This window comes from Aedes aegypti, chromosome 2 (genome assembly GCF_002204515.2).
Source record: "Aedes aegypti strain LVP_AGWG chromosome 2, AaegL5.0 Primary Assembly, whole genome shotgun sequence".
Classification (NCBI taxonomy): domain Eukaryota; kingdom Metazoa; phylum Arthropoda; class Insecta; order Diptera; family Culicidae; genus Aedes; species Aedes aegypti.
In genome coordinates, this window is record NC_035108.1 from 173,221,317 (window position 1) to 173,238,782 (window position 17,466).

General features: G+C 36.5%; 1 protein-coding gene and 1 long non-coding RNA gene across 3 annotated transcripts in view; one reads left to right on the forward strand and one right to left on the reverse strand.

Moving 5' to 3' along the window:
• LOC5566011 (tight junction-associated protein 1) overlaps positions 1 to 14,686 on the reverse strand; it is a 96,383-nt gene extending 81,697 nt beyond the window's left edge. For both annotated transcript variants that reach the window (XM_021843177.1, XM_021843178.1), the window contains exon 1: positions 14,205 to 14,686. In XM_021843177.1, the coding sequence (XP_021698869.1) occupies positions 14,205 to 14,225 (21 nt within the window). In that variant the 5' untranslated portion in view covers positions 14,226 to 14,686. The remainder of the gene's footprint in view (positions 1 to 14,204) is intronic.
• On the forward strand, positions 14,685 to 15,752 carry LOC110676208. The gene is made up of 2 exons (XR_002500172.1): positions 14,685 to 14,772; positions 15,210 to 15,752. It is a non-coding gene; the product is annotated as an uncharacterized LOC110676208 (long non-coding RNA).
• Positions 15,753 to 17,466: the final 1,714 nt, after the last annotated feature.

A 17,466-nucleotide genomic window follows, 5' to 3' on the forward strand; every position in this document is an offset into this window, starting at 1 on the left:
TAACAGCGGGATCCAAGATCCAGGAATACAAAAACCTCAAACGTTGGTACACTATTGAAATCCGGTGAGAGCCTTTTTAGTACTCAATACTATAATTTTAAATCTAAATTTATAAAATATGATTTTTAAAATCCTGTTTATCATTTTGCCTAAATGTGTTTAAATTGATGGAAAACAGTATACGTATAGCGGGAAAAGGCGAAATAAGTTTTCATCTTGTTTCAGAGAACAAGCAATGACACTTAAACGTGTAATAACTTTCTTATCATAGCCACTTTTAACGATTTTACCTATAACCTTGAATTGAAACGGTTGGTACGTTTCTTCTTTCATTGAATTGAAGATTATGTGTCTATCAGTTCATTCATACGTGAATAACCTAATCGTCACGATTTCTTTAATTATCTTTAACCCCAAAGTCAGCACAGTGGGCCTGGTAATTTTAATATTGGTGTCATATCGCTGATATTCTGCAAATATAAATGCTGACAAAAAAACACCTGACTTGAGAAAATTGGGGCAATTTTTTTAAGTTCCTAATTCAATTGAAAATAAATATTATGGATGTCTTTTGGTAAATCCAATACTTACCAAGCAAAAGACTTTCACATCTCATATTGTAGAAATATAAATATAATCTTATTCGGTTTTATATAAGGGCGTTTCTAGTGCGTTTTTGCATCAAAATGATGATTTGAGGTGTATTCGTTTAGCATAATGCCTGGAAACTATTTTTGATCGATAGTGAGACGAAAGTTCCAATAAGCGGTGCTAAAGTTCGAACTATACATTATATCTTGGAACACTTTCTTGAGTTTTACGATAAACTGCTATTTTTGAGTGTATTACAATCAAAATTGCTTTGCGCAATTTATTGGTTAAAATTTAATGCGTATTTTTTGCACAAATAAATTGATAGCTGCCACATTGTATGTCTTCCATTAAACTATCAATATTTTGTGTTTTAATTACCAAGATATTGTAGGGTAAAAGTTCATTAAAAATAATTCTTACATTAGGGTGGTTTAAAATGTAAAAAAGTTTGAATATCCAATCTTCCATAACTTACCCTAAAAGTAGCGTTCTATGAAATTTTCAGCTTTGTTCGGTGGTGATTCAAAGGTGGCCCAACCACTATGTAAGATTATATGTAAACTAGTATGGAGATTTTTTGAAAAATGTTTCAAAATATTGGAGGATTGGAGTATTGGAATGTAAGTACAAACTTATCATCCCATAGTGAAAACTCATTCTTTAAACCATATTAAAAAAATTGCTGAAGAGAGCAACTCAATCCGACGGATAGGAGAAGGATATTCATGAGTTTGTTTGATAATATTTAGCTTCATATGAAAAATGAGTTTTCACTGTGGGATGATAAGTTTCTACTTAAATTACAGTACTAACATGGCATTGTCTTTAGGCCAGCTTCAAATCACCACCGAAAGAGTTGAAAATTTTACAGAACACTATTTTTATGGTAATGATTATCTTGGTTATCTTGGAGATTGCATTTTTAAATATATTTAAAATTTTAAACCGCCCTAAGACATCTACTTGGGCATAGTAGTTCTTTGCTTACAGCAAGTTTCTTGTTATTCTTAGCCAGTCATCTACGAATGTTCAGTATGGCTATCAGCTTCCCTTTTCCATGCGCTTGTAGGTATTAGATGGCCTCCATCCTTGAACGCTTCACCACACGAGAACATAATTCTCCTATTACGTTAGTGCTGCGGCGATGCCATTTATTGTTATTCCGGTTGCGATCCCAATACCAACACAACACTTCCAACAACTACTACCACGGCGGAATACACCGTTGCTTCGCCAGGAAAGAGCGAATGTTTCGCTGTTGAGCGATTGCAAGTAACCAACCAAAACCAACAACGGCTAACCCGTCTTACGGGCGAAAGGAAAGATTAAACTGTAATAAATAACATTTAAAAGACGTTGACATGATTACAGCTGTGCGGAGTAGCGTAGTCTCGCTGATGTGTATTTTATCAGCTGTTACAGTTACGGTACGAAACCCAGATGGGTCGGCGCTTAGAGTATAGGTACCTAGATGAGGATGTGCCTATACTTCACTGGAGCAGTAGTGGAGGAAATGTGCAGTGAAGCGTGATGAGTGATTACGGAACTTTCTTGGGCCGTGAAATAAGTTTAAACTATGATTAAGTTCACTCGGGGAAGATTCTACGGGAGGTGTTTAATTGGTTCATAGAAGCGAACGTAAGTGTCGGAACAAATATGGCCGCTTTTATTTCACTTCAGTGCACATTCTTCTTCTTCCTTGCATAACGTCCATACTAGGACAGAGCATGTTTCTCAGTTTATTGTTCAATGAGCACTTCCACAGTTATTAACTGAGAGCTTTCTTTGCCAAACTTGTCATTGTCGCATTCGTATATCGTGTGGCAAGTACGACTATACTGTATGCCAAGAGAAGTCACGGGAAATTTCCATTACGAAAAGATCCTGGACTGACCGGGAATCGAACGCAGATACCTTACATTTTCATCAATGTATCTGAATAATCCTTCTCAAATGTATCTGTATATGTATGTATCTTAATAATTCAGCTCTCTAAATCCCTAATGATGCTTGGAATCAAAATTGTAAATTTGGCGAATGTGAGCTCTTTCCTAATTAGGAATTTACGATTTTCAACTGAAAATTATTTCAAAATTGACTTTCTTATCATTCCCAAAGCGCCCATACATTTCACACGAGACATGTAAATTCCTAACCAGGACATCAATTTCATATACACGATTGGAATATTAAAAATAAGAGAGCGAGGCAAAAAGCACGAATGGAAGGAGTATCATCTGTTGGTTTAGTCTTTTTGGCCCGTGGAGCACTTTTTGAAATAAAATTGTTGCGTGGCGCACCTGTTCTTCATCACTATTTCACTCCGTTTGACATCTGATTATTTTTTTACACGCCTAAATTTACCCTAATTCTAAGAAAATCGTTAAGTACAACTTATGTTGATCAGTCTCTCATTGATTTTGATATTGTTGTCAAATTTTAAATGTGGGGTTCGAAGCAAAGAGGTGTAAGCGGCAAAAATTCTCTAAAGATTAATTAGTTTGATGTTTTTTCAGCAATTTTTGTATAGATACAAATTGTATGGAAACCAAAAAAAACAAGTCATACTTCTACAAATTATAAATAAAAATACTATTCGAATGCTAGAAAACAGTGCAATTTTTCAGTATACTTAACACAAAACCAACCAAAATGCCACTCACACCACTTTGCATTTGGGCCCCTCAATTTTTATCTAAAAAGATTTGATTAATTTGATTTAGCCAAGGATTGAGCAAACTTTTGTATTTCAAGGTGGAACAAAGGCATTCAAATGAAACTATACTAGGTTTTGAGGCGACCCTTAACCTCACTTTTTACCTGTTCTAGGTAAATCAATTAATTGATATTTCGGTCAATTAACAATCAAATGTGAAAGATAAGTGGTTGAAATCAACTATTTGAACCATTCCAACTCATTAGATGGGGATTTGTTGTGAACATCCGTGAATTTTTATTCATAGAACAGGTAGATTTGAGGTTAGGGAATCGTCACTGGGTTTTTCGTCAAATATTTCAATATCGCTTTAGAACGGCAGAATAGTTTTGTCAGAAAATTTTCCGACTTCTGTTGTTAGATCAAACAACTGTGCGATTTCCTATAGCGAAATATATATTTTTTGAGCCATTTTTTAATGTATCTGAATGGGTTAACCACAAGTTCAGCATTATCAAAAATATTCATATTATTGAGTAAACTCGTGGAATTTTCCTGGTTTTGTTTCACGGTTCCAAAATTTTGATAATTATCGAAGTTGCATGTACCTCAGATGTCGACGAGGATAAGCATCCCAAAAAAACTTTCCTGCAAATTTCAAAATTTTCTATCGCTGAAAATTGGATTTCTTCAACTTTAACCCCTCTACCGGCAGCATCAGTTTTTACCGTAAGAAAAAAATTGAAATCGCGATAACTTTTTTATTTATCGTTTTTTTGCACCAAACTCTTCTAGTTTAACCTTTTAGTCGTCGCGCAAATTTTTGTAACGCGTGTAGTCGCGCGTTGTACTTTGTACAATTCCTTGGTTTTGCGAATATCCCAGGAGTCTGACCACTTAGAAAAATGACGTCTTCGGCAAAATTCAACTTCAGTAGCTTTAAATTCAAATTCAGTAGCTCAAGGGCTATCATTATTATATCCAACAAAATCGGGATTTTGCCACTAGGCGGCGCTAGTGAGCATGAAACTTTTGTTTCTCAGATCTCATGATTCTGATCACTTAGAGAGATGGCGTCTTCGGCAAAATTGTTCGGGAACTCAAGGACTATCATTGTTTGAGCTTGTTGATTCAAAATTTTGCCATAAAATATTTGTTTCGCAAATATCTCAGGAGTCTGATCACTTAGAAAGATGGCGTCTTCAGAAAAGTTGTTGAGTAGCTTAAATTATTTCTATGTTTAATGTTAAAGTTCGAGATTTTGTAAAATAATGATAGTCCCTGAGCTTCTGAACAACTTTGCCGAAGGTGCCTATTGGCAACATTTTGAATCAACTGGCTCGAAAAATGATAGTCCTTAACTTACTAAACAACTTTGCCGAAGACGACATCCTTCTAAATGATCATGCTCCTGAAATATCTGCAAAACAAAAGTAAAACTTACATGCCCACTAGTGCCACCTAGCGGTCAAATTCCGAATTAAATGAGGTACCATCAGATAGCGCTTCACCTCCAGAACAACTATACTAAAGACCCCAAGTTTCTATATTAGCTGGGTTTTGAGATATGACGATTTCGAACTGTGGTTTCCTCGGACCGTACATAGTGCGTTCATTATTATGCGACTTCCATGTACAAGTACATTTGTTGATTTTACCGTTCTCTAAAGGGCCATACTGTAAATAAAAACTGTCGAGTATTGTTCTTAAGATGATTCTTGAGGAATACATTTTGGTTTGTCGATAGATATCTTTGTTGCAAAATGATAGCATATACCTCACAACTGTTGTACAAAGTACAACAGCTCGACAGTCCGAAGGTTAAGAATCTTTGTCGATATTGATGATTGGTGATCTGGTTTTAAAGATATTCCAATGTTCTTTTGGGGGACCGACATTTTCCATATAAAATGTCTTACGCGACCATTTTGTTTCACGTCAACTTATCGAAAAAAATAAAATGTTAGCTATACAAAACCATGTAATAAGAAGCTACGCTGAAAAAATCATACAAATTGGTTAAGCATTCTTAAAGATATCTGAAAATTACGATTTGAGATTTTTTGAAGCTTTCAAGATCTTTGTTTGGCCAGCTTGGTAACAGCAAAATTATTGTTCATAACTAAAAGACGGCTGCATCAAATTGCTTCATGTTTTCACAACATACTTTCTTCAATGTATATTTTCGAAGAGTGAATATCCGAATACGATAAAAATTCTGTAGCCTGAGCTATATACGTGGGTTTAGGTTACGCGTCGGTCCCCCAATGAATTTCGGAAAATCTCTGGATTCAGATGATCAAGAAGAGTTTTTTGAGAAGTTGTGAAAAAATGGTGCAGAAATACCGAGAAACAAAAAAGTTATCGCGACTTGATTTTTTTTCTTGCGGTAAAAAATGAAGCTGCGGTAGAGGGGTTAAGGTTTGTTTTCCATAATAAATTCAGAAAAACCTTATACAGTTAACTCTCCCTTACTTGATATTGAAGGGACCATCGAGTTAGGGAGGTATCGAGTTGCAGAACACAAAACCAGTGCAACTGCGATCTAAGGCACCATCGAGTTAGCCATGAAAACCAACTTTTACTATGGCTCTCTAACTCGATATCGAGATACGGAATATCGAGTAAGGGAGAGTTAATTGTACTTCAACTAAAATTGTCACACATAAAATATATCGGAAAACTTTCCCCGAAAAAATATATTCAACCTTCCATTAATTGTAGCCACAATGCTGAACGTTTTCAAAATTACATATACAATACATTTTCAAAAAAAAAAAAAAAGGGACACGATATTAAGATGAAGATGAATCGAAGCCAAACCTCAAATTTTCAAGAGCACAAATCTGGAGAATCGAAACGCTGAAAACTCAATCGAATGGTCACTACCTGGAGTTGACCAATCGATTAAGTTTTCGGCTTAAAAGGGTGTTCGGTTCTCCAGATTTGTGCTCTTGAAAATTTGAGGTTTGGCTTCGATTCATCTTCACCTTAAAACCGCTGGTTTAATGATTTTGTTCACTACCACATTTACTTGTGCGCGAAATTATTTCCTGTCATGAGCCTACTGAATTGCTGATCCCAGAAGCTTCCAATTCAGCTTCTGGTTTGTGAAATCGCTCGATTTCAAGATTTACCTGCGCTTCCAGATTTCGGCTTCCATTGTCCTGCGATCACTTCTTGTTCTTTAGTATTTTTCTCAGTATTTTTCTTAGGCCAACAAACATAGCTGAATTCTCCCGCCGTTATGTAGGCACAGTTATTACACAGTACAAGCCGTTCTACAAAATGGTCCTTCTCAGGGCCAGTAGATCATTTTACAAATTAATATCCAACTTATTTCCGTCAAACAAAATAATTTATCGCACACCGTACAAGGTTGTTCAGCGCCAACCTTAAGTAATGAAACGTAAACGTCATTTATTCAGTGTAAGATTTCAAAAATATTTGCTTTGGTATATTTCCGAATCAATTACATACATAACAGCGGCTAAAGGTTTTATTATTTTCATGGAGCTCATAGAAGATAAGCTGTAATGATGGCAAGAATTTCTAGGTTCAATAATAGAGAACAGCATCCGTTTAAAAGAGTTCCATTCATAACATAGTCATGTTCATATTAAAAACTGATCACACAAAAATCTTTCTCTGTTTATTCCTAGCCAAAAAGAGCTTTTTAAAATTTTGAAATTGTCTGCACGTTCAGTGATTCTGTGAAATTTGGCATATAAAACAATCGGTCCTTTTCAGGGCCACCAAGAGTTTGCATTTGAGTTGTTTTGAAAAATATTTCTTATAACGAACATCATTATATTGCTTTAATCAATTTAAGTATGATCGAAATATGGTAAGTGAAATTAAACTTTGTGTAGTAATCGCTCAAAACAATCGGCCCTTTATTACGATCATTTTTATGAGCAGATTCACATTCAGACCATTGTCAACCAGCCTAAGGTTAATGTAAACGCTGCGGTCGTGTCTTACGCACAACATCTCCAACTTTTTCCCTTTAATAACAAATGAGAATCATTTCAGAGGATTATTAAATATCGCAAATTAATTCAAAGCATCATTGTATGCATAATTAGTATCAAAACTTATTATTTTTATTTAGGCCTTATTCAAAAAAATATATTTTATAAAATGTTATACTTGGCGGCGTCCACAAATTACGTAACGCTCGATGGGGAGGGGGGAGGAGGAAGGCTCGAGCGTTACGACTTATACAAATATTTTAAAATTTTCATACAAAAAGCGTTTCTATTTAAGCGTTACGTAATAAATGGACGCTGCCTTTAAGAAATGCAATATTTTCTCAAATTTAAGCTCTTTTTCTGTAAGCTTATGGTTCAACACTTTTAGCATGAGGGGGGAAGTAAATATTTGGTTGAAGCTTTAACCCTCTAATACCCAACCCCGCCTTTAGACCGGGTACACTTTGGAATTTTGTGTATTTTTTTGTAGCTCGGAAATCAAAATGATTTTATTTTTGGCTTATACCTTGACTCATAACACGCATATAAGAAAAGTTTTTTATGACTTTTGAAACTTTTTTGTATTTTTAGAAATTGTTTGAAAAATTGCATTCTTATATAACCTACAAATGCCTGGGCTTCATTTAACGTGTAATATAAAAAATCGTACCTTTTATATTTTTCTACGATTGACCTATCACAAACGAAGAGCCTGGTGGTATTAAAATCATTTCAAACCTATTTTTCCGGTAGTTACACGGAAAATAAAATACGCTCTGAAAAAAAATTAAAAATTTAATATTTTTAAAAATACCGTAACAATTAAAATTTTTATTATTGCCAAAAATCAACAACTAGAAAAGGCTTCAAGAAAAAATAAAAAAGCTAGGGATGTTCAAAAATAAAAATTATAAAAATCAAAAGCCAAAATTTAAAAATTTGCGAATAAAAATAAATAAATGCCCAAAACGTGTTTAGAACGATTTTAGATAACGAAAAATAATACTTAAATCGAAAATAAAAATTTGGGTATTAGAGGTTTTTTTTTTCCTGTTCGGAACATAAACAACTGCGACCAATATTTGATCTATTGTAGTATATCCCGTGTCCTTTGTGTAGTGCATGTCGTGTTACTTTGTCACTATCGAGAAGTGATAAAGTATTCGGTTTTTTTACAGTTGTCATTCCTAACTTGATCACAGGAAAGGATTCTAATTGAAAGGTTCCGCTTTTTAAACCCTTCGAAGGGTGTGGTGGGTACACTCTCCGCAGGCGCGCCCCTTTATCAGTCAAAATCGGATCCCTTGATAAAGTCGGGAAGTGACACCGATATTATCCATGCATCAGAATCCTAGTCCTTACTTCTTCAAACTAGAGAACAATAAATAAAAGATTAGAAAAGAACTTGTTGATTTCGACTCATTTTTATCATTGTCTCAAGGTCATTCTCGGCTACTGGAAAACCGAGACTTGTCACTTTTAACAAGGTTTAAAATGTAACAAGGACTAATAGTGTTCCTTTGATTACTATAGTATCCTGTTCTCTTTGTTTGAAGCAGTCAGGACTAGGGTTCATTGGTAGATCTTTACCCCATAACGCACCACGAAAAGGTGATCTACCCGCGTTATGGGTATATTAGAGGGTTAATACTACCGTAATCCGGGGTATCATTGATCAGCGGGGTAACATTGATCGAAATGACTCATCTCGTAAAAAGTTGGTATCATCATTTATTGATGGAACATTTCCAAAGCATGAATGTTGCTTCTCTTTCTTATATTAATAAGCTATTAAAAATTGAGATTTTTGCAAAAATTGCGTTAACTTTATGCGTAAATTTGTCAAGTTTGCGAAACAATGATTTCAATGGTTAAGGATGACACTACCGAAGATTCATGTCTCACATAGGTTCTGCAAGCGATATGAGCAAGGAAAATGCGGTTCTCACTAAAAATGGCATCGCTCAAAACGATTCCGCTGTCAAAACTTTTATAAGTATGTTCAATTAGGCAACATTAACGAATTTCTGTAAAGAATGTAAAATTCCCTTAGGAAATTGCCTACCTTTAGGCGTATTTCGCAGTTTGAGGTGTTTTTAATTTTAAATTAACTCAAAAAGTAAATGAGATGTAAGCGTTTGGACATCATATTCGACTTCAGGGGTTATGATTTAAGTAAGTAACGACATTTTCAATATTACCGAACGTTGTTTACATGGATGATCAATGTTACCCCATATCAGCTGAATGAAAAAATCACATAAAACATTTTTGTAAACATGCTTAAATCTTTCAAAAAACAAAATACAGTATGTAGTCACGAGCTATGGGTGGCAGTACTTGTTTCAAAAATATGAAACTCAGAACATTTGCATTTTTGAATTAAATATTTAAGAAATATCCTAAAAACTGATCAATGTTACCCCGGATTACGGTATTCAATATTACGCTTTAGTATATTTAGTATTTGATGATTTCGAATCTTGCACATCACAAAGCATCCCTAATTCTTACAAAAAACGTTTCAATTTTATGCAGAAGTTAGGTGATTTTCAAGTTAGAGCTATTTTAATAATTCAATATTTTACATATATTTTGACGATATTTTTCATATAAATTTAATTTCAAATACATTACCCATTCTTCATATACATTTTGATCAAACTCGGTCAAACACAAAAAAAATGTGCCTTCGTTTAGGCGTATTGCGCTACGGAGTGTGGGTTCGATTCCCGCCCCAGTCGGAGAAAACTTTTCGTCAAACGAAAAATTCTTCACTGGTCCACTGGTCGTTCCATGTGTCCGTTGTCTAATGTTAGTAATGTTCAGTCTGTGCAGCCTTTGGCTGAAGACGGTGTAAATTGTCTTTATCACGCTTGTGGATCCTAAGGCATATATTCGATGAAGTCCTTGGAGGACCAAGGACAACGGTACAAATTATAACAATACTCATTTTACTGCTTTGAATAGATGAGGGCATGGACCATGTCAAAACAGCATCAAAGGATCGCTAAATACGCTACTACATTGCAGGTTTATATTCCAGGAAGTTTTTGGATGAACTAGAACACCTGTTGTTCTCACTTAGTTATTCAAACTCGGATCCAACAATATAAATGATTCTTCAAAATATAGCAATATTCTACGGTCCAGTGTTGTGAGATATTCTTTTACATAGAAATGATAAATTGATCTCCATTAACTCGTGTAGAATTATATGCACAAACTCCAAAAAGTTCTTGGAAGATATCGATATATATCGATAATATGTTAAAAAAGAGATCTCTCAACATCTCTTCCGTCGTCTATCACCTATAGCAAACGAGTTCGTGGGAAGTTATCAAGCAGGTTTCATCGACGGCCGCTCGACAACGGGCCAGATCTTTTCCGTGCGGCAAATCCTCCAGAAATGCCGTGAGTACCAGGTCCTTACGCACCATTTGTTCATCGATTTCAAGGTGGCATACGATAGTATCGACCGCGTAGAGCTATGGAAATCATGGACGAGAACAGCTTTCCCGGGAAGCTCACAAGATTGATCAGAGCAACGATGGACGGTGTGCAAAACTGCGTGAAGATCTCGGGCGAACACTCCAGTTTGTTCGAGTCTCGGCGGGGACTACGACAGGGCGATGGACTTTCGTGCCTGTTGTTCAATATTGCGCTTGAAGGTGTTATGCGGAGAGCCGGACTTAACAGTCGAGGCACGATTGTCACGAGATCCGGACAATTTGTTTACTTCGCGGACGACATGGATATTATTGGGAGAAAATTTGAAACGGTGGCAGATTTGTTCACCCGCCTAAAACGCGAAGCAACAAGAGTCGTGCTTATGGTGAATGCGTCGAAAACAAAGTAAATGCTGGTTGGCGGAACTGAGCGCGACAGGACCCACCTAGGAAGCAGTGTTACAATAGACGGATATACCTTCGAGGTGGTGGACGAGCTCGTCTACCTCGGATCCTTGTTGACGGCTGACAACAATATTAGTCGGGAAATACGAAAGCGCATCATCAGCGGAAGTCGTGCCTACTATGGGCTCCAGAAGAAACTGCGGTCAAGAAAGATTCACCCCCGCACCAAATGTACGTTGTACAAAACGCTCATAAGACCGGTAATCCTCTACGGGCATGAGGCGTGGACTATGCTCGAGGAGAACTTGCAAGCTCTTGGGGTTTTTGAACGCCGAGTGCTAAGGACAATCTTTGGCGGCGCACAGGAGAACGGCGTGTGGCGGCGAAGGATGAACCACGAGCTCGCTCAACTCTACGGCGAACCCAGTATCGTGAAGGTATCTAAAGCTGGAAGGATACGCTGGGCAAGGCATGTTGCAAGAATGCCGGACAATAACCCTGTAAAGATGGTGTGCGCTACGAATCCGGTCGGAAGAAGAAGGCGTGGGGTGCATCGAGCTAGGTGGTTTGACCAGGTGCACCAGGACCTGGAGAGCGTGGGTCACAGTCGAGGATGAAGAGAAGCGGCCATGAACCGAGTGAATTGGCGAATTTTTGTTGCGAGGCTTTATAAGATAATTGATGTAAAGCCAAATAAGTAAGTAAGTAAGTAAGTAAGTAGATCTCTCAACATCTGCTTTGTGACTGTCCAGCATTATTTGCAAGTAGGAAAAAAAATATTTCAACAAGGGCATTCTAAATTCGTTTTGAAATTTGGTTACAGAGCCCCAATCTAGTAGTTAAATTTATTTAAAAGGTCATTCCGGATTGGGATACCTCGCATCATCAGATAACGGCAGTTATCCTGATGGTAACTCTCCGTACTGAGCACGTTGCGATAGTAAACAGGGGTATACCACAATAGATCAATTAATGGTTGCAGAGGTGCCCAAGAGTTGCCGCTATAACCCTTGAACATAAACTTAAAGAATTTTCCTGAATTTCTCAGTAAAATTTAACATTTTCAACTTTTCCTCCTAAATATTAATCCATTTTGTCCTATACCTTTCCCCCTAGAGCGTTACGTAATTTGTGGATGCCACATAAGTAGACTGCAAAAGGCAAAACCTCGTTTTATGAACTAAGCTTCCTCGTTTAAGGTGATTATAAAACGAAGCCAAACTTTGAAATTTCAAGTGTACAATACTGGAAAATCTGACATCAGTTCACGTTTAAAATCAATCAAATTGTTTGCTTGCTGGTGGTGACCAATGGGATAAATTTTCAACTGCGCTGTTTGGTTCTCAAGTCTTGTGCTCTTGAAATGTTGAGGTCTATCTTAACGTACTGATTCAATTCACGCATCCCCGATCTACTTCGTAAATTGAGGTTACAGTGTATTTAAAAAATCGATAAAACTAAAAACTAAGAAATCCTGTAGGAATTTCTGGAAAAAAATAGCGAAGTAATCCCATTTTTGGGAAGTAGTCGACTTTTTGTAGCAAATTTTGAATAATTTTTTTTTGGCATAGCCTGTGATCTTTATAATAATTTCTGGAGGGATCCTTGGACGAGTCTTTGTATGTATTCCTGAAGAACGCTCTAGAATTCCAGAAGCTTTTCCATGACGAATCTGTGAACCTATGGAATAGTCGCGTATTAATCTTTAGAGTACAAACATATATTTTACAAAAGGCTTGAGGACTGGCTTGTTCTAGAATATGGCTCATAACAGAAATGTTTCTTAAGCAATTTCTGGCTCAGGCTCAAGTTTAGGGCCCCGGATATAGGACGACACGAAGCACGATTGAAAATTATTTTTCCATAAAGTTGAAATTAATGCTAAATTCAACAATTTAACTGAATGCTACAGGGACCCCTGCACATTATCAATTCAATTTTCCTCCAAATTTGATCTATCTTTCCCATATCATTTAAGTTTGTTAAAATTGAATTTCTACTGATATGAGAAATATTTACCATAATTTCGGGGCCGCTATGAACTCGGGGCCCGGTGCGGACCGCACCTACTGCACCCCCAGCTGAACTTTCGCTTGAAGTGTAGAGTCGTTGATTTTGAACATCTTGTTTGTTCTGTGAAATGTCATTGTCGGCTAGATGAAAAAACATATTCAGATTAATTCGACTCCTTCTATCATATGGAGTCGATGTAAGAACGAGTTTTGCACTCCAAAGAGAAGGTTTAAATCTGAGACGGGCGAAATCGTTTATTTGATTTTTTTTTAAATCTAAACATTGATTCAAGAGCTGTTCCTCTCATATAATCAAGATTAAACAGCCCTTGGTGCAAATACAAGGGCAGAACTATTGATATTAACGTTTCAGTTTTTCACCGTGTCACTAAAGGTAAACTTTTAAAGGTGGCATTCGAAATACTTCTCTGTGTCTCGACATACTCCACTACGTTGTTTTTTTATTTATATGTAGTAAATTTTCGAACAGTTCTGATTAAGAATTTTCCTCGTTCAAAGATTGTGTAAGCACATTGTGGTTGTCAAAAAGAGGCAACTAAACAGAAAGGACATAAGAAGGGCGGAAGTTCCAAACTGTATTTTCCTTAGATGTTAAACGGAGTTCACAAGCATTTTTCTATTCGTAAAAAAAAACATTCAGATGTCCGATACATGCTAAAAATTGTATACTAAAATGCTATATTCCAGAAATTTCGTATTGCAAGGAAAAAACATTGACCAGATAGATATTCTAACCATCTCGGAAACGGCGCAGAACTAACAAACTTCTCAGTGGGTGGATAGCCACCCCCGTCTCCATCTCATCCCGACAATCAGCGCAACCTTCCGCCAGCCAACAGCCTTCCATCTCACAAATTTCGTCACCGACTAGATCTGTTTCTCAAGGATAATTGCTTTTGTTGCTGCACAATATTTTTGGGGCTTTCAATCGATTAGCACTTTCAGGCACTGTTGCACAATTCACTACAAGAAGCATCGAACGCATCAAGTATTTTCATATGTCGAAAGCTCTTCCATTTTCATTTTTCAAAGCACTAAAACGATCTGTGAACTCCTTTTTTCTCACTCACTATACCGTGCTTTTTTGCTTTACCTGCTCACTGGTAGTAGACATTTTCCGTGTGAAAACTTTGCACTTTTCCGTAGTTTCCCAACAAGAACCCACCCCTCAGGAACGCCCGAAATCCTCGAAGCTCCTAAGCCTTCCGAATAGAAACTGCAAATTTGCACTGCACTTTTCTAGCTCGAATCGCGAACGCTAATCCGCCGCCCGTTTCGGCACCAGAAATGAAAAAGTCCTATGTACTTCCTTTTCCAGTCACGCACCGAGAAAAAAACAGCGAACATTCGTCCGAGCCTTCCTTACAACGACATGCCACAAACATCAGTGCGAGCAGCGAACCCGTCTCTAAGGATAATATTTTGCGAATTTCCTAGCTCTCTCAAAAGTCATGGTGAGAGAATCAAGTGGTTCTCTGTGTACAAAAGGATTCTCTCATTCGTGCTAATCACAGTTGATCCGGGTATAAACAGTTACAAGGATGATGAACCAAAAACTGTCAGAATCGTCTTCCTGGTGTGTTGTTATCGTTTTTATCTGGTGGAAGCTTTCGAATGTTTTGAATTAATGAAAAGCAACGTCAATACTCTTGATGTAGCGAGTAAGTGTTTGTGTATTGCATGCAGAAGCGTGAGAAGTGTTTGTTCAGAAAGGAGTACATCTGTTCAAATAAAAATAAATATTCAACCAAAATTAAATGTATTTATAATTTGTTGAAGCGACAAACAATTTGTTATTTTCGCACTTCCCCTTCGCCGACATCACACATTTCTCAGTATGTAGCATTTTACAGTTCTAGAGAGAAACGGTTGTATACCACAGTTGACTTATACTTGTGTGAGAGGAAATGAAACTGCTCGAATGCACTGCTGCCAGTCAGTGTTGAGCTGAAATATTTCACTGACAGCTACTTTTAGGAGACAGAGCGATTTTGTTTACCTGAGAATCAGATGTGTACAGCAGAGCGTTGAACCCAGCTGCCTAGGAAGGAAGTAAGACAATTCTTTACGTTAAATTAATATTTCCCTTTTCTTTTAGCACTTGCTTCGACTGGTCGGCACGCTGATAACAACCGTTTAGAGGTCATGGACGATGATGAATTCGGAAGATGACGAACACTTATGGAATTGGTTGGTTACTAGAGGACTGCTGTAGACAACAATGTTGAGCTTATCTTATCGCTGGACAGGGCTGCTGGTGAAAACAAAACGCAAACATTGCAGACATATCAGCTTACAACGAGAGATTATTAGCTAGTTAAATTGATGATAAGACGATTTAATGGTATTTTGATGCCTCTTTCAATTTTTCCCGGTGGTGGTTATTGGAACTTACTATCCAATATTTCTCTGATAAACAAGTTCACGATCCTTTTTTCAATTCACAAAACAATCATAATACAAGAATTTACATTGGGAAGTTGTTGCTTTTCTATTATCTTTGCTAAATTTCATGTTGATTAAAAAAATTAAGCAAATTATTGAGTATGTTCGGTCATAGTTGGGCAGTTTTAATGAAATTTAACCTTTACTGTAATTGCAACCGTATGAATCTCCTAAAGGATAACAAAAAAAAAAAAAATAAAAGGTAAACGCTCCATTGATATACTATGCCTAACTAAACCTTAATGCAAGAAACATTGTGCTTACGATAAAGTTTTGATTTTCTACGGACATTGTATGTATTTGTTACATTTAGCTTGATGTGATATTTGAAAGGTAAAATTCTATCTAGCATAAGCTCTAGATAGCGCCTTCTGATCAACTTATTGGAAACTTTCTCATGGTGATAACATATCTACTAAAATGATTTCTAAAATGAAATAATAATGACATTTGGAGAAATCTTCCATTTTTTTAAAAATTAGTTAATGAGGAGAAAATTCAATGTTTCATTTAAGGTGATTATAGAACGAAGCCACACATCAAATTTTCAAGAACACAAGACTTGAGAACCAAACAGCGCTTCGCGTTGAAAATTTATCTCATTGGTCATCACCAGCAAGCAAGCGATTTGATTGATTTTCAGCGCGAACTGTTGTCAGATTCACCTTCACTTGAAAATTCGAAGTTTGGCTTCCTTTTATAATCACCTTAAATCTACAACAGATGTCACGCAGGCTTCGCCCATAAACAAAAAGGCCTCTTTCATCTTGAAACCAATATTTTTGACATCCCTGAGGCTATTCAGACAAGAAGATTTAAAAATATATTACAAAATTGATTCCATAATGCTGCCTCCAAAAACACCATCCCTGACAAGAAAAGGACTGTCTAATAATTACGTAAGACAATTTCGGTCCCCTTCCCTGCATGGTAATACACTCCCGTGCATAAGTTTGGGTTCACCCCCTAAAAACATACAAAAGTGTTCAGTCCATATCCTTATGATAACACGTCCAATTGAAACTCTTTAAACCGCATTCGAAAGACAAAGAGTTATTCTTATTTTTGAACTTCCAATACTAAATTTTTACCCAAAGTTGTGACATTTCAAAAAACACACTGAAAAATCAAGAGGTTCGGAAAAAATGGATTTTTGCCACTCTACAACTTTTCATGAGCTTATGCAAGTTACCGTTTTGATTCATATTACGGACACTTAAGGCCTCAGGGAAGTGTAACCGGGCATAGAGCATACAAAATAAATCATTCTGTAAGATTCCTTAGCGTTATCGAGCGTCGAAAGCCCTTAACTTTCGAATGGTGGGTAAAGAATACGCTTTCGCAATTTGAATAATTTTAAATAAATCAAATTGTGTGGCCTTTTCATGATTCTTATTCCGGACGCTTTCTTACTTTTGCCTCATATTCTGGACACTTTGATTCCAATTCCATACAGCTCATGATAATCATTAATGGAACAGTCAAATTATCAATTGAAATCTTCAAACCACTAAAGAGACATCTAAAGTAGTTGGGCATTATAAATTTTCAAATATATTTATGGAAGAGCTTACTAAAACGAGCCTCGAAATTGAGAACTTTTGAACGGCAAAAATTGAAACATTTCGTGTGAAATGTTTCCCATACAAAATACAGTGTCCGGAATTTGAAGCTGTCCGTAATATGAATCAAAACGGTACTAATCGAACAACTTTCTGCATGAATGGCAATCTAGTTCACAGAATATACAGTGACCCCACGCAGTTGAATCACCCACAATTTATGAATCAGCTGACTTCAAAAGACAAAACCATTATCAAACTTGTCACAAAACATCACATAATTATTTTTACACATAATTTCTTATCAGTAAAAATAATTCTGTGATGTTTTGTGACAAGTTTGATAAT